Source organism: Actinia tenebrosa, unplaced genomic scaffold (genome assembly GCF_029948245.1).
Source record: "Actinia tenebrosa isolate PJP-AT-01 unplaced genomic scaffold, QUT_ActTen_1.0 PGA_scaffold7__59_contigs__length_16204524, whole genome shotgun sequence".
Classification (NCBI taxonomy): Eukaryota; Metazoa; Cnidaria; class Anthozoa; order Actiniaria; family Actiniidae; genus Actinia; species Actinia tenebrosa.
The window spans coordinates 1,590,926-1,605,795 of NW_028292584.1; the positions used below are offsets into that span (position 1 = coordinate 1,590,926).

At 38.6% G+C, this 14,870-nt stretch overlaps 1 protein-coding gene across 1 annotated transcript; it reads left to right on the forward strand.

Annotated features, from left to right (window-relative positions):
• Window positions 1-8,069: 8,069 nt before the first annotated feature.
• On the forward strand, window positions 8,070-9,677 carry LOC148905308 (uncharacterized). Its single transcript, XM_089040264.1, has 2 exons — window positions 8,070-9,195; window positions 9,340-9,677. Exons 1-2 carry the CDS (start codon window positions 8,868-8,870, stop codon window positions 9,675-9,677), a joined length of 666 nt encoding a protein of 221 aa, XP_088896390.1. The 5' UTR covers window positions 8,070-8,867.
• Window positions 9,678-14,870: the final 5,193 nt, after the last annotated feature.

A 14,870-nucleotide genomic window follows, 5' to 3' on the forward strand; every position in this document is an offset into this window, starting at 1 on the left:
CTTGTACTGGTAGAGTGTTATGATATTAGAAAACACCACATGCAGAAAAAACACTTGGATCGTTACTTACAGAGTGATAGCATCTCTAGAATAGTAGCGTGCTTTATGAGTGTTTCATTTTATCAGGTAAGCAATATCAGCATTGGCAGCAGTTGCCACTACTAGAAGAAATTACATCAGTAGTAGCAAACTCAAACGTAGTAGCAGCAACAGCAGAAGTAGCAACAGCAGATGTTATCATTACAAGCAGCATCAGCAAAAATGTTGCAAAGCAAGCTTAAACGTATAGCAATAGGGCATCATCTGGCAAAAGTAACAGCAGTAGATGTTATATCATCAGTTAAGCAGTATAAGCAGAAATTATAGTAGCGCCAAATGTTGCAGCAAAGCACATCAAAAATATAGCAATAGGCATCATCAGAAGCAGCAAGAGTAGGCGTCATCAGTAGAAGTTGCAGTTCATGAGAAGAAAATGCAGTAGACGTAGTAGCGTGAGAAGTATAGTAAGCATCAGTAGCAGTACCAAAAGCATCATCAGTACTAGCAGTAGGCATCATCAGAAGTAGCACGAGCAGCATCAAGAGTAATAGCCAGCAGTATAAGTAGCAATAGAAGTAGCAGTAACAGATTTAGTATTAGCAGTAGGCACCATCAGAAGTAGCAGCAGCAGCGATCAAGAGTAGCAGTAGGCATCATCAGAAGTAGGAGAAGTATCAAGAGTAGCAGTAGGCATCAGTAGAAGTAGCAGTATCAACGGATTCAGTACTAACAATAGACTACATCTGAAGTAGCAGTAGCAGCATCAGGAATACAAGTAGGCATAGTATGGTATGGTATGGTAATAACTTTATGTAGATTTTCAAATGTCCTTACGCTCGAGGTTTATATTAGTGGGACTGTTGTTTTGAGCTTTTGTCTGGAGCCAACAACCTGGTACTCAGTTTTACAATGCTAGTTTGTTTACTCCAGCCCATATCTTTTGATACTTTTTAATTTTGCATTTAGCCTTGATTGGAGGCTGGTTTGGCTTGTGCCTGCACAACTTATACTGGTATCATCAGCATACATTCTAGAGATTCCCTTCTTTAAGCAGTTTGGTAAATCGTTTATACAAATAAGAAAAAGTAGGGGACTAAGTAAGGAACGCTGCTCAGCATCATTAAGGCATGCCTCTCAGATGAAAAACTGACTAGCTATATCATAGCCAGTTTTCTACGAATCTTCCCCACACTTGGCAAGTTAATGTCTTTTGTGAAAAGAAGGGACCTTAGAGCCTTGGTTACCATGGAAACTAAGTCACGTGACCACAAGGCCGCCATCTTGGATTTTTAAACAAGCCGTTTGTAAACGTACCGAAACATCTTTATAAGTCATGAAAATGCAGATTACTATTCATATTTACAATGCCTATATGGATCTAATTGGATATCTTGGAAATTATTTTAAGTTTAATTTTTAGAATATTTTCTATTTTTTCCAAAAAATTAAAAAATATTCTAAAAATTAAACTTAATATGATTTCCAAGATATCCAATTAGATCCATATAGGTATTGCAAATATCAAAAGGAATATGGATTTTCAGGACTTTTGAAGTAGTTTCAATACGATTACAAACGATTTTTTAAAAAAATCCAAGATGGCGGCCTTGTGGTCACGTGACCTGGTTTCCATGGTAACAGATATGCGGTAATTCCTTGCCTTGAAGAATTACTACTACGAGCCAAATTTGGGAAAGATTCATAGTAAACTGTCAAAGATATGAATAAATAACTGATTTTCCATCACTTCCTAAAAAGAGCCATGCCTTAATGGTGCTGAGCTGAGGAACACCACAGGTCATCGTTCGAGTAAAGCTGTTAGAGTATTGTGTAGAGTGAGAAATCCTGATTAACAATTTGATAATAGAGTGTAATTATTGTTCAGGTATGAATATAATTGGTCGTTATTTCAAGTAGCTACTACTAGATAGCAGTAGTAGGCACCATCAGAAATAGCAACAGCAACAGTAGTGGCAGTAGACATCATCATAAACAGGGGCGGCTGAAGCTAAAAATCTTTAGGGGGGGGGGGGGTCACTGAAATATTATATTTAACGCTTTATGAGATTGACCTCTGTTTTGTTTGATTGCAAACGCATGCGCCGCAGAACTATGACTGAGAACCAACATTTTGTGGGAGGGCCAGGCCCTTTCCCAAAAACATTTCATGGGGGCACTTCCCCCCGCCGGTCCCCCGGTTCCGCCGCCCCTGATAAATACCACCAGCATCACCAGTAGAACCATCGGCATAAAGACGAGAAGCAGCAGGTTAAAAAGGGATTCAGTTTGCAATAATTGTCAAAATTTTAGTACAGTTGAAAGAATATAAAACGCGCGCGCCTATTCTGTATTGTCAGTGATTTAAACACGCTGTGAGCTGTATTGCAAGAGAGAAGCAAGCATAGGAGCACGACGCGTAGCCGGATGTTTCTCTTGCTTCTTTGAGTTCTTAGAGTGCTTATTTCACAGTAAAAAGATATACACACCACACCACACCACACCACACCACACCACACCACACCACACCACACCACACCACACCACACCACACCACACCACACCACACCACACCACACCACACCACACCACACCACACCACACCACACCACACCACACCACACCACACCACACCACACCACACCACACCACACCACACTATTTTGTTTGTTATAATCATCAGGCAATCATAATCTGCCACATATGACACACACATCTGCGAGAGTAGAAAAATACCAACAGTACAGTATAAATCCGCGTATAAGAAACTAGATTTTTACAAGTTAACCTAAAAAAGCTAAGGTTCTTATATTGATGGTGTTTACTGCAAAATTAGCCTATTTAGGTTATTAAATTAAACAGGTACTTTTTTTCTTACGAAAAAAGCAAGCGGTTTTCTTTAGGTGTGATCTTTTATTTGTATCAATTGTGCATATTATACATTTCATCCAAAAGACTGCGATCTAAGCAAATACAAACCCTATATTTGCACTTTATAGCTACACTTTGTGTGATCCACCTCGTGAGCCTTTTTTTGATCAGTTGGCCAAGAGGCTATGTCAAATTAAAGATGGTTTTTTTTTTAAGAAATAAATTCCGAAAAATAGTCTGTGGGATCGGCGAACAATGTTTCATTCCCTTGAGTATTATTCTTCGTTATGAGCAAAGTAACGTTTTTAAAAAAAGATACATTAATGCGGATGCAGAATAAAAAATGTCGGTTGCGATCAGAATCAAATATGAAAATAAGCAAAATTACTAATTTTTCACAAATATTTCACATCAGTGCGTATTAGCAATTCCGAGATTGAGGAAAAAACAGGATTGAGAATTCTCATTCCAGTGCATTATGGGACTGGTTTATGGGCCATTTCCAAGATGGCGTCGAAGCAATGCGATGCCAACTCGAACCATGGCCAGTTTTTCCCTCATCCTCGGAATGGCTAATGAAATCCTCGCACCTCGCAATAAAACTTCGCTTTCAATATCATGACTGATTCACGCGCTGCATTCGTTTCAAGCCTTCATAACAGGAAATCCGCTATAACATTTCTGACTCTTTGCGCTAATACTAAAGCAAGCCATATTAAAATGTCTTTCATCTTAAAAAGTCTGTTGGAAAAACGTCTTCCTGACGAGCCTGAAGCTAGTTTATTCGGCTTCCGGTTATTATAGTCAACTTCCCGCTAAATATCACGCCATGTTCCGCGTCAGCATCCGGCATAATTTCCAATCAATTTTACATACGCCTGTTTTAAACACTTAGGTCTCGTCCACGCGTATCCGGATATTTTTGAATCCGCAGCTTTTTTGTCGTGGATTTAAAAAAATTCGCGTCCACACGTAGCGTATTCAATTCGTTTAAGACCGGAAAATCAAAATCTTAGGTCAACAGAGCATGTGCACTTGAGCATGACCATGATTTTACGACAGCACGGAAATATATATTTGATATATCATCGTAGAACACTTTCTGGGAACAAGTTTTGGTATTTTGATCATTATACAGCAACGTGGTAATATAGATTAAATATCTCATCCCAGAACACTTTCTGGGAACAAGTTCTGATATGTAATATAGATTAAATATCTCATCCCAAAACACTTTCTGGGGACAAAGTTCTGTGATTTTGATCATTATACGCGCAGTAATACTATATTTAAAATATCTCATCTCAGAACACTTAATTTCTGGGAATAAGTTCTTGGATTTTGTTCATTATGCGACAGCTTGGCTATATAGATCAGAAGTACAGAAATTGCAAACAGTGACCACCAGACAGACTTCTGCGCGCTGTCGTGTTATCAAAACAAAATTAATGGTTCATGTCACTGAAGAGAGACTCGCAAAGGGCTTGACTCATCACCGGAAATGACGATTGTTAATGAAACAAAAACCTCATGAAAGCAATCATACAGCCATATCCCGAAAATGGGTCCATCACAGGTACCTACCCGGAAATGACATCATCAACATACAATTATATATATACATATATATATATATATATATATATTATTTTTTTTTTTTTGACAGTTTGCTTTACGTTTTTTGATGTTCTAAGTGTTTTAATGCTATATGTTACGAGTACTTTTGACAATTTCAACATCCCTTTGAAGAGAAAGTAAGTTTTGCTCCATGCACACGGGCTAACATTATATTCACAATTTACAACCTGACACACAACGCCTACGTTTTGATTTTTACTGAGGAAGGAAAATCGGAGAGAACAACATGTCAAACAAACTCAACACCGCACACATACCGTTCAATTGAGACTCTACACTGTGTTAGAAATGATTAACCCTCTCCATTCAAGTCTGATTGGACTTCAGCTCTCTTAGAAAACCATCTATTGAATAAATATCAGATTAATTTCCTTTTCCGGTAGTTTTCGTAAGTGAGTGACACTACACTACACTACACTACACTACACTACACTACACTACACTACACTACACTACACTACACTACACTACACTACACTACACTACACTACACTACACTACACTACACTACACTACACTACACTACACTACACTACACTACACTACACTACACTACACTACACTACACTACACTACACTACACTACACTACACTACACTACACTACACTACACTACACTACACTACACTACACTACACTACACTACACTACACTACACTACACTACACTACACTACACTACACTACACTACACTACACTACACTACACTACACTACACTACACTACACTACACTACGCTACACTACACTACGCTACACTACACATTATACTGCAGCATTGGAGGTCATAGAACAGCAAAGCACATATTACCCTACACCCCACATGGCACTAAACCACTGCAGGTCATAGAACAGCAAAGTACACATTCACACTACACACCACATTGCGCTGCACCACTGCAGGTCATTCAGCAACAAAAGCACACATTGGGTAGGGTAGGGTTGGGTTGGGTTAGGTTGGGTTGTGTTGGGTTGGGTTGGGCTGGGTTGGGCTGGGTTGGGCTGGGTTGGGCTGGGTTGGTTTGGCTTGGCTTGGTTTGGTTTGGTTAGGTTAGGTTAGCTTAGCTTAGGTTAGGTTAGGTTAGGTTAGGTTAGGTTAGGTTAGGTTAGGTTAGATTAGATTAGGTTAGGTTAGCTTAGGTTAGGTTAGGTTAGATTAGATTAGGTTAGGTTAGGTTAGGTTAGGTTAGGTTAGGTTAGGTTAGGTTTGGTTAGGTTAGGTTAGGTTAGGTTAGGTTAGGTTAGGTTAGGTTAGGTTAGGTTAGGTTAGGTTAGGTTAGGTTAGGTTAGGTTAGGTTAGGTTAGGTTTGGTTTGGTTAGGTTTGGTTTGGTTAGGTTTGGTTTGGTTAGGTTTGGTTTGGTTTGGTTTGGTTTGGTTTGGTTTGGTTTGGTTTGGTTTGGTTTGGTTTGGTTTGGTTTGGTTTGGTTTGGTTTGGTTTGGTTTGGTTTGGTTTGGTTTGGTTTGGTTTGGTTTGGTTTGGTTTGGTTTGGTTTGGTTTGGTTTGGTTTGGTTTGAACAGGATTCAGAATAACTTCGCATATTTCAAAAGTGGTAAAATCAGTTAAAGATTTTTAATTTCTTGACCATTTTTTGTGGGGGCGGCAAAAAAAATACCAAAGTATTGAAATTGTGCTGCAAGAAATCACTACAAGTCATGGTATCACCGTATACATGTTTAATTGCTTATCATGTATTAAACCAACTACGGGGCACACTAACCATATATTCTCCCTCAGATGTGATCAGGAATTCCTGACCACTTTTTACAAAACACCATCTCGACTAGCGGCTCTGTATTTTGCCTCAGATGTGATCAGGAATTCCTGACCACTTTTTACAAAACACCATCTCGACTAGCGGCTCTGTATTTTGCCTCAGATGTGATCAGGAATTCCTGACCACTTTTTACAGAACACCATCTCGACTAGCGGCTCTGTATTTTGCCTCAGATGTGATCAGGAATTCCTGACCACTTTTTACAGAACATCATCTCGACTAGCGGCTCTGTATTTTGCCTCAGATGTGATCAGGAATTCCTGACCACTTTTTACAGAACACCATCTCGACTAGCGGCTCTGTATTTTGCCTCAGAGATGATCAGGAATTCCTGACCACTTTTTACAGAACATCATCTCGACTAGCGGCTCTGTATTTTGCCTCAGAGATGATCAGGAAATCCTGACCACTTTTTACAGAACACCATCTCGACTAGCGGCTCTGTATTTTGCCTGATTCCTTACTGCTTTTTAGCAAGGAAAGCCTAGGTTTTTTTAAAGAGATACAGTACTCCGTTTATGATAAAGGTTCTAGCTAAACAATTTTAACCTTGTAATTTCTTATATTCCAGTTTTAATTTTTGGCAGTTCAATGTTGCAATTTGTTCTTATCGTTCAGAGTAAAATCTGTTAGCAGTATACAAGATTTTGGAAGCTCATCCGTCCATGGTTCAGGGGGGAAACCAGACATCCAAGGCTCCTCCACGATCCCTTCAATAGCACATCTTGAAGTTCTCGTCGGCCATTACCAATGATCGGTGGCTTGCTATTTGCTTGACAGTGTTCTTCAAGTTTGAATTTGTCAACAGAACAGTGACAATGCTCACATTAAATTTGACACCGCTTATTCTATTTTGAAGCCAGGAGTTTTGTGTTTGTTTATGGTTGGTAGATTCGGGACAAAGAGCATTAGGAAAACTTGTCTTAAACTCTTTTTACGATTGGTCTAAACCCTCCTCTACTGGAAAGCTTTGATGGCAAATGCGACAATCTTTTTCCGGATTCTTTTTCTTTTGTTACGTACAACACAGGTTACAATAGTAGCGTCAAAAAATGTTGAAATTCTGCCTCGATTCTGCTATACCATCATTTCAAGTTCCTTGCTTTCAGATAAGAAGAAAAAACTTGATTTGACAAATAACTGCATTTACCTTTAGAGATCTCCTGGTCTTTACTTTTGCCTAATGCATCCACATCTTGTGGTTTTGTATCTTGTCCTGAGCGAGGTGTGCTAGATGTCGAAATTTTATCATAAGGACCATCCCCAGATGAATGGCGGTTTATTGGCGTTGAGCAGTAGATAGGATCAGTTCGCGTCCTTCCAAAAAGAATAGTTTCGTTTTCAAGTTGATCCTTCTTGGGCGATGAGCAGTCCGTAGAATGCTCGGATATATTTTGAAGCTGGGCTTTTAGCATTCGTGGCTGGGGAGAATTCCTCAAAGCTGGAATTAGTCGGAATACCTACTATGTCAAACGAATCATCTCCAAAGCTGCTATCCGTAGGAATATTCTTGAGGCTGGAACAAGACTTCTCAATAGGCGATTCATTAACAAAGCTGCTGTCAGAAGGGATGTAAAAAACTGTATTCTTAGTCACCGTCTTCACTGGCGATCCGGCCTTACTGAAGCTGCTGTCGTTAGGGATGCTTTTATCTTGGTGTAAATTATTCAATGGAGATCAGTAAACGAACTCATTACCAAATCATTACTAGTTTCTATAATTTTTTGTCTTTTCTGAGGCCACGAATGTGCTTTGTCTTCATTCATGGTGATCGAAGACTAAATTTGACGAAACGTTCAGTTACACAAAGAACAGTTGATTGTTATGTTATTTGCAAATCAAAATGCCGCCAAAATTTGCACGTGACAGGACACACACAATGAGTTTTTCAACGTCTTCCTGATAAAGAAGATCTCCAGAAACTGTCAAAAGGGCATAGATGAAAGATGACATACAGCTAGGAATACTAAATGTTTTTTTGGCATCATCGTTTGAAAAATATTTTAGTTAATATTTTATACAATAATATATCAAACATGGACAGTTTTTGTTCAGCAGAGGATATCTTTTTGCAGTATGTCGAAATTTACCTTTTTAGTTTGTAAAACCCTTAGTGAAGGTCATGAGTTCATGGTGTGCATTTGATAGAGTCCAGATACATGTCCTGTGGCTATTCTGGACATGCTAATTGCTTATTACTTACATAAAGGTCATTTCTTCGTTCTGACCTAAAATATATAATAAACGAGTTAGTCTCTCCGTACTCAGTACCGCTTACAGTTGTATTTCAACATGGCTTCATCAGCAGACATTTCGTGCAGAATGAGAGCCCTTACATTTTACATTCAGGTACTAAAGAACAACCTAAGAACTAAAAAGGGCAGTGCTTGGGCAAAATCCTTCACTGTTAAGCTTCTGCTACACAAAAGTCATAAGGTAGGAAAGGTCATTGAATAACTACTTGATAGATTTGGACATCATTCAGTAATTTTATATAATCGATCTTTTTTTTGTTGTCATAGTTTAACTGCTAAAATGGCTACAGGATGCTAGATATAACGCTATGTGAACCTTGGCCAGATGGAAAAGATTTTGCGGCAAAGGCTTCAGCCATCTTAGGGATCGAGGTGCTTGAAAGTGCAATGCCGACAACACCATTAGGAAGCCTAAGCAAAGGACCACAAGCAAAGAGAGTGCGCCGCGAAACTAGGCAAAAAAGCGCTGAACTATCTGTCGAGCCAAGGAATGATCTGCCTGTCTCACCGAGTGCTAATCTCCCTACAGCCCTAGCACATTTATCTGAAGTAGAAACAGCAGATCAGCAGATTCCCGAGCAGTTATCCACTTTCCTTAAATTTGCCATTAAAGTTGACGGTAAGTTCCAAAAAAAAAAAGGTGCAATATTACGTTACACTAGGACACTGGGTTCTTATACGCTTTTGGTACTTACGACATCTTTTTTTTAAAATGGGGGCGTTATTCATTTTTATTATTTTATTTTTGTGCTTGTCATTGTAGTGACCACCAAAGTGTTAACAAGCTCTTTAACAGCACCGAGAGCGGAATACGAGTTACGTGGCGTTGACCACGTTATTGTGAAGCAGCTGAAAGAGCAGATGCTCAACAACCCTGTTCCTGGCCAAAAGCCGTTAAAAGTCGTGGTAAAGGGGCTCCACAGAATAGAAGATTTCGAAGCTGAGAACATTGATTCTTATGAATTGGAGGTCGTTATTGGCGGAAACCATCGGCGCGTGGCTATGGCAGAACTCAACGAGGAGCATCAAGATTTGTACCCACTCAAATCGGTGGATGACATCTTGCTTAGAGGTATGGATTCATTTACTATAAATACATAAATTAATGGCTAAATGTAAGAGTATGATTGACGGTTAAGGTAAAAGATGAGAAAGACTGAGAGAATCATGATAAAGCAATAATGTTTTTCTATTTGTATCTTTTTCGTTGAAGAAATGCTCACCAACGCAGCGATAAAACTGTGATCAGGCACACAATAACATGGACCAGTTCAGTCATGAACTCACGCCTCAAGATAAGGTACGTAAACTAAGTAGTTTAATAGCTTTAATAGTAGTTTAATAGTTTAATAGCGTAGGCTAGTAGGTTAAAACAAATGCTCCGCCAAACAATGTTTGAGTAATGGAATAGTATACGTGATTTGTATGGTGGTTGGTTAACTTCAAAAAGTAGAAATCGCTTAGAAATCTTACAATACGTGAGGCCACGAAAAAAATATCGAGCAGCCAAAAATTCAAATATTCCCGTAAAATATCGAATGGTTCATCCCTTAAGACGACTGAAACCTGAGATGCGCTATTTTTTTAAATGCATTTTCAGGTGAACTACTAAGGATTGCCAAAGAGAAGAAATGGCAACTATTTGTCATAACGAAGAATGCTGGACGCATAGCAACTTTGAAGGGCATATATATTATTACAAATTCTGCAAATACAGAGCCGCTAGTCGAGATGGTGTTTTGTAAAAAATGGTCAGGAATTCCTGATCATCTCTGAGGCAAAAAACAGAGCCGCTAGTCGAGATGGTGTTCTGTAAAAAGTGGTCAGGAATTCCTGATCACATCTGAGGCAAAATACAGAGCCGCTAGTCGAGATGGTGTTTTGTAAAAAGTGGTCAGGAATTCCTGATCACATTTGAGGCAAAATACAGAGCCGCTAGTAGGGCTGGTGTTTTGTAAAAAGTGGTCAGGAATTCCTGATCATCTCTGAGGCAAAATACAGAGCCGTTAGTCGAGATGGTGTTCTGTAAAAAGTGGTCAGGAATTCCTGATCATCTCTGAGGTATTTTGAAGTCACTGAATTAAACAAGTAATGTATTTACGTGTGTCCCTCCTTTTTTTTTAGCTCAAGTAAGGGGAAGGTATCCTAGAGTATAAATTTGCCGATATAATTATCAAAAATTTCCAATTGGGCAAAACTAGAAACTTCTTTCTTAGGATGTCCCATTACTATTCATTGAGTAAAAGCATTAAAAAGTAAATAAATTGCCTTTTTTTAAACTTTTCAGTAAAAGCAAATGGTATTCAATTCATTTTTGCCGCAAAGTTGGCAAAGTTATTTAAAAATTCTTTGAATTTGACGCCAACACGGGTTTTGAAATATGCGAAGTTATTCTGAATCCTGTTTTTGGTTTGGTTTGGTTTGGTTTGGTTTGGTTTGGTTTGGTTTGGTTTGGTTTGGTTTGGTTTGGTTTGGTTTGGTTTGGTTTGGTTTGGTTTGGTTTGGTTTGGTTTGGTTTGGTTTGGTTGGTTTGGTTTGGTTTGGTTTGGTTTGGTTTGGCAAGCGATCAAATTGTCATTTTCTGTGGAATGAATTGTAAATGTAGTCGGTAGTGATTGTGGTGCTGAGGATGGCTTCAAAATTAGACTCTAGATAAGGAGACTTGTTAAAGACTTCTCGTATCAAGACGTAAAATAAATACGTGAGATTTGATTTATTTTATTGAATTTTGTTTTTATGAATATTAATAGCCTGTATATAATATATATAGGATACTTCAGTTCTTATTACTGGTCTTCTGGTGAGCCCTTCAATCCCAATAAAAATCATGCAATGAAGTATTTTTATATAAGGCTATACCTATATAGTTAAGGTTCTTGCAAAGTTTTGATACTATAGTTTTCGGGCAGGTTTGATCGCAACTGTTTACCATCGAGACTACAGTCAAGTATCGTGACACTACATGATGGTAGAAATCCGTGCGGCATCAGTCAATCCGTGATAGGTAGGTTTTCAGCTGATTGTATATGGTTCTGGCTAAATTACTGGTTAGGCGATTTTAATCAAAGCACATTGTCTTAAGAATAATAAGTAAATCCACCGGGTTTTTGTTTGTACAAAAGTACAATAAAAAGACATGTGATTTTTTGAAATCCAATATGGATCAATGATTTACTGAATGCTCTTTGGACACATTTATTGACATATCCCCTTTTGTAAACGAAATCCTGTGCAAACACCAACCCATCGATGGGGTTAGATTCTCTGCCTCTAACACATGCAACAAATAAAGCTACATATATTTGACAGAGTAAAGAAACGTGCTTTGAATGGTTGTGCGTGCCACATCAGGGGGCCACAAAGGTCCTAGGGGGGATCTCAGGGGGTAGGTAGCCAGATAATTAGGATGACTCAGATCTAAGTTTTTGTAATCTTTCATTTTTAAAACAATATGACATCGTCTCATGAATGCAGATAGCTCCAAGGCATACTCAGAATTAAAAATTCCAAAAAACTGCTTCAGATGCCTGGGTCTAATTCTTTATGTAAATCTAGTAACACTAAATTGTTTAGTGTAAAGGTGTAGTTTCTAGTAGTGCCGATAAATAGTTTTTGAAGCAAATTGAAAGCCTCATGATCAAAAAGTAGTTTGAAGCCTTTTGGTTTGTTTAGATGGCGTTTAGAGAAACAGTTCAGCGCCACTGACCACTGTTTCATCCAATCGGAAAGCTTTCGATTCAGAATATGACTGAAATTATTGAAACTATTATTATCGTAGGATTTCGAATAAAACTCGCAGATTTTACAAAAACGTGACGTTAACGGGCTAGTGATAGCCTTCATCAGAATGTACTTTCGTAATTGAAGTTCAAGTCAATTAAAAAGCTTGCATTAAACAAACAAAACGACACGAACTAAACACACGCGCACGCAATCTTTCTCGCGGGGCTTTCTCACGCGAGATGTTCCGGCACTTGCAAGGAAGCACGCTACGTCATGCATCGAGGTACAAGTACACGTGTTTACAATAGGACGCACACTAGAGAATACCATATCACGCTTACCGTGCATTAACTCACGACATGCAACACTTCCCAATACAATTAGATAATAATCAGTACTTTAATCCTTACTCTGGCGCCCGTCAACAAGGGGACATTTTGCATGACCATGCGCGAACTGCTGCGCTGTGAGATAGTAATGCAGGCTCAACACAGGGTACCCACGCGTTTAGCTTGTAGTAAGATGTCTCGGTGTTTGATTTATTTATTTCTCTTTCTAGTAATTTTCACAGTTATTTGAAACTAATCAGCTACATGTATAATCGGCTAAAAAAAGTTCTCAAAGAAACATTTTTTTAACAATAGCTCTAGACATAATTTATTCATAGGCAAAGCAAGAATATGCCCTTGCAGGAAATTGATAATTGCTCTATTTTCCCCAATTTTTCTAACTAATCGAACATAAGTCGAAAGCACAGATAACAAAGACATCACATCAAATGAATTTTGTGTGCTAGTTTCTCTCACAAGTCAGAAAAGTACTAGACTCGAGAATAAAGATAAACAGATAAACATAATTATACTGCATTTGATACTTTCTTAAATACCCAAGAAACAGAGGAGGGTGATCATGTTGCGTGAAGCATTGTGGGTTAAAAGTTTTATTACCCTTCATTTGCATTTGACCGTCGTTGTGTGAACATCTCCTAGCAAGAAAGTATTATAAATGCCAAATCTGTCTCACCGGTTTGGTGTGGATTTTCTTGCCGTTTGGGATTTCCTATATCTACACTGTGTAGAATTTCAATTTCTACATACTTGTACGGTGAAGTCTCTGCCATTTATGCCCGGGGGGTACTACCTCCCCAACTTGGGTAGGGGTGTGCCGCCAGGACCTCAAAACCCTGACCCTATCCCAGACCTAAAATTTTGATTTTACATACCCTACCCCAGACTAAAACTAAGAATTGTACACCCTATCCCAGACTAAGCCCGGTTAGTCAATAGATTGCAATCAATATTTGCTTACGTTTTTCTTGTTTTTGTGCCGTCAGAAAGCGCAGTCTATTCGCCAGACAAAAACGACCAAATCGTTAACCCTATCCCAGACTAAAACGACCAAATCGTAATCCTATCCCAGACAAAAACGACACCCTATCCCAGACAAAATGTCAAAAAATGATAACCTACCCCAGACCCAAAAGCCGAAAAACCATACCCTATAGGGCGGCACATACCCGTATAGCAAATATAGGGGAGTACCCCCCCGGGCATTTATGTCGATAAACTATAGTTGGGGGCCAAGTTAGCTTCACTGACAACCTTTGCGAACGTGTGAGGATTGTTTTGGTTCCTGTCTGCCAAAAAATCCGAGAACTAAATGAGAAAAGGTGGCCTTTGACCATAAGGGCTGTTACTTGCTTCAAAATAGTGCTAAGTGGTGGATATTTAATTTGATAACTTGATTCAAACGCGATTGATTGAGCTAGAACATCAAGCATCCAAACAACCGATCGGCTTGAAATCACATACCCGGCGACTAAGATGACAAACCTTGAACTGATTTTTCTCTTCAAAAATATCTCCTAAAGCCATTCATTTCATTACATACATTTATTTTTAATTATTTCTTGTCAAGCTTAGGTTCTTATTATTGAAACTTTTTGTTTTGGAATGATTATAAAGCGTTCTTATTGTTTCAGGGTCAATATTCTCAGCCACTAGCTGAGACTGTATTTGTTCCGCGATTCCTGATTAGTTCAGATTCAGTTTCTCGACCATGCTTGTTAATAGCCAACTGGTTTGCCTCCTGGCCAGTTGGGATTCTTAACACGCTTTATGTTCATTTAATATTTCATTTCAGTTTATTAATCGTAGGAGGGCCATAATGGAAACTACTGGGTCACCAGTAATGTATGTTACCCTGGTTAAATTAAAACAATTCATTTATTTTATTTTTACATTGAAGTCTAAAGTCTTTTAAAGGTTATGATAAATTGATAAACTTTGCATTGTAAATTTAATACTGATTTAACCAGACGCCATTTTTATTTACAACATCAAATCCGCTGACAAATTGCTCGCGGTAAAAAAATCAACAGGGAACCCAATACGTCGTTGCCCACCACAACCTTTATTGTATTCTGCCGTTGCTTTCTTTGTTCTGCCGTGAGTTTAGTTTATTTTGCCGTGGCTTTCTTTATTCTGCCGTGAGTCAAGTTTATTTTGCCGTGAATTTAATGCCTTTTGCCGTGAGTTTTTGTTTTGCCTTGAGACTTGTGGGACACCGTAA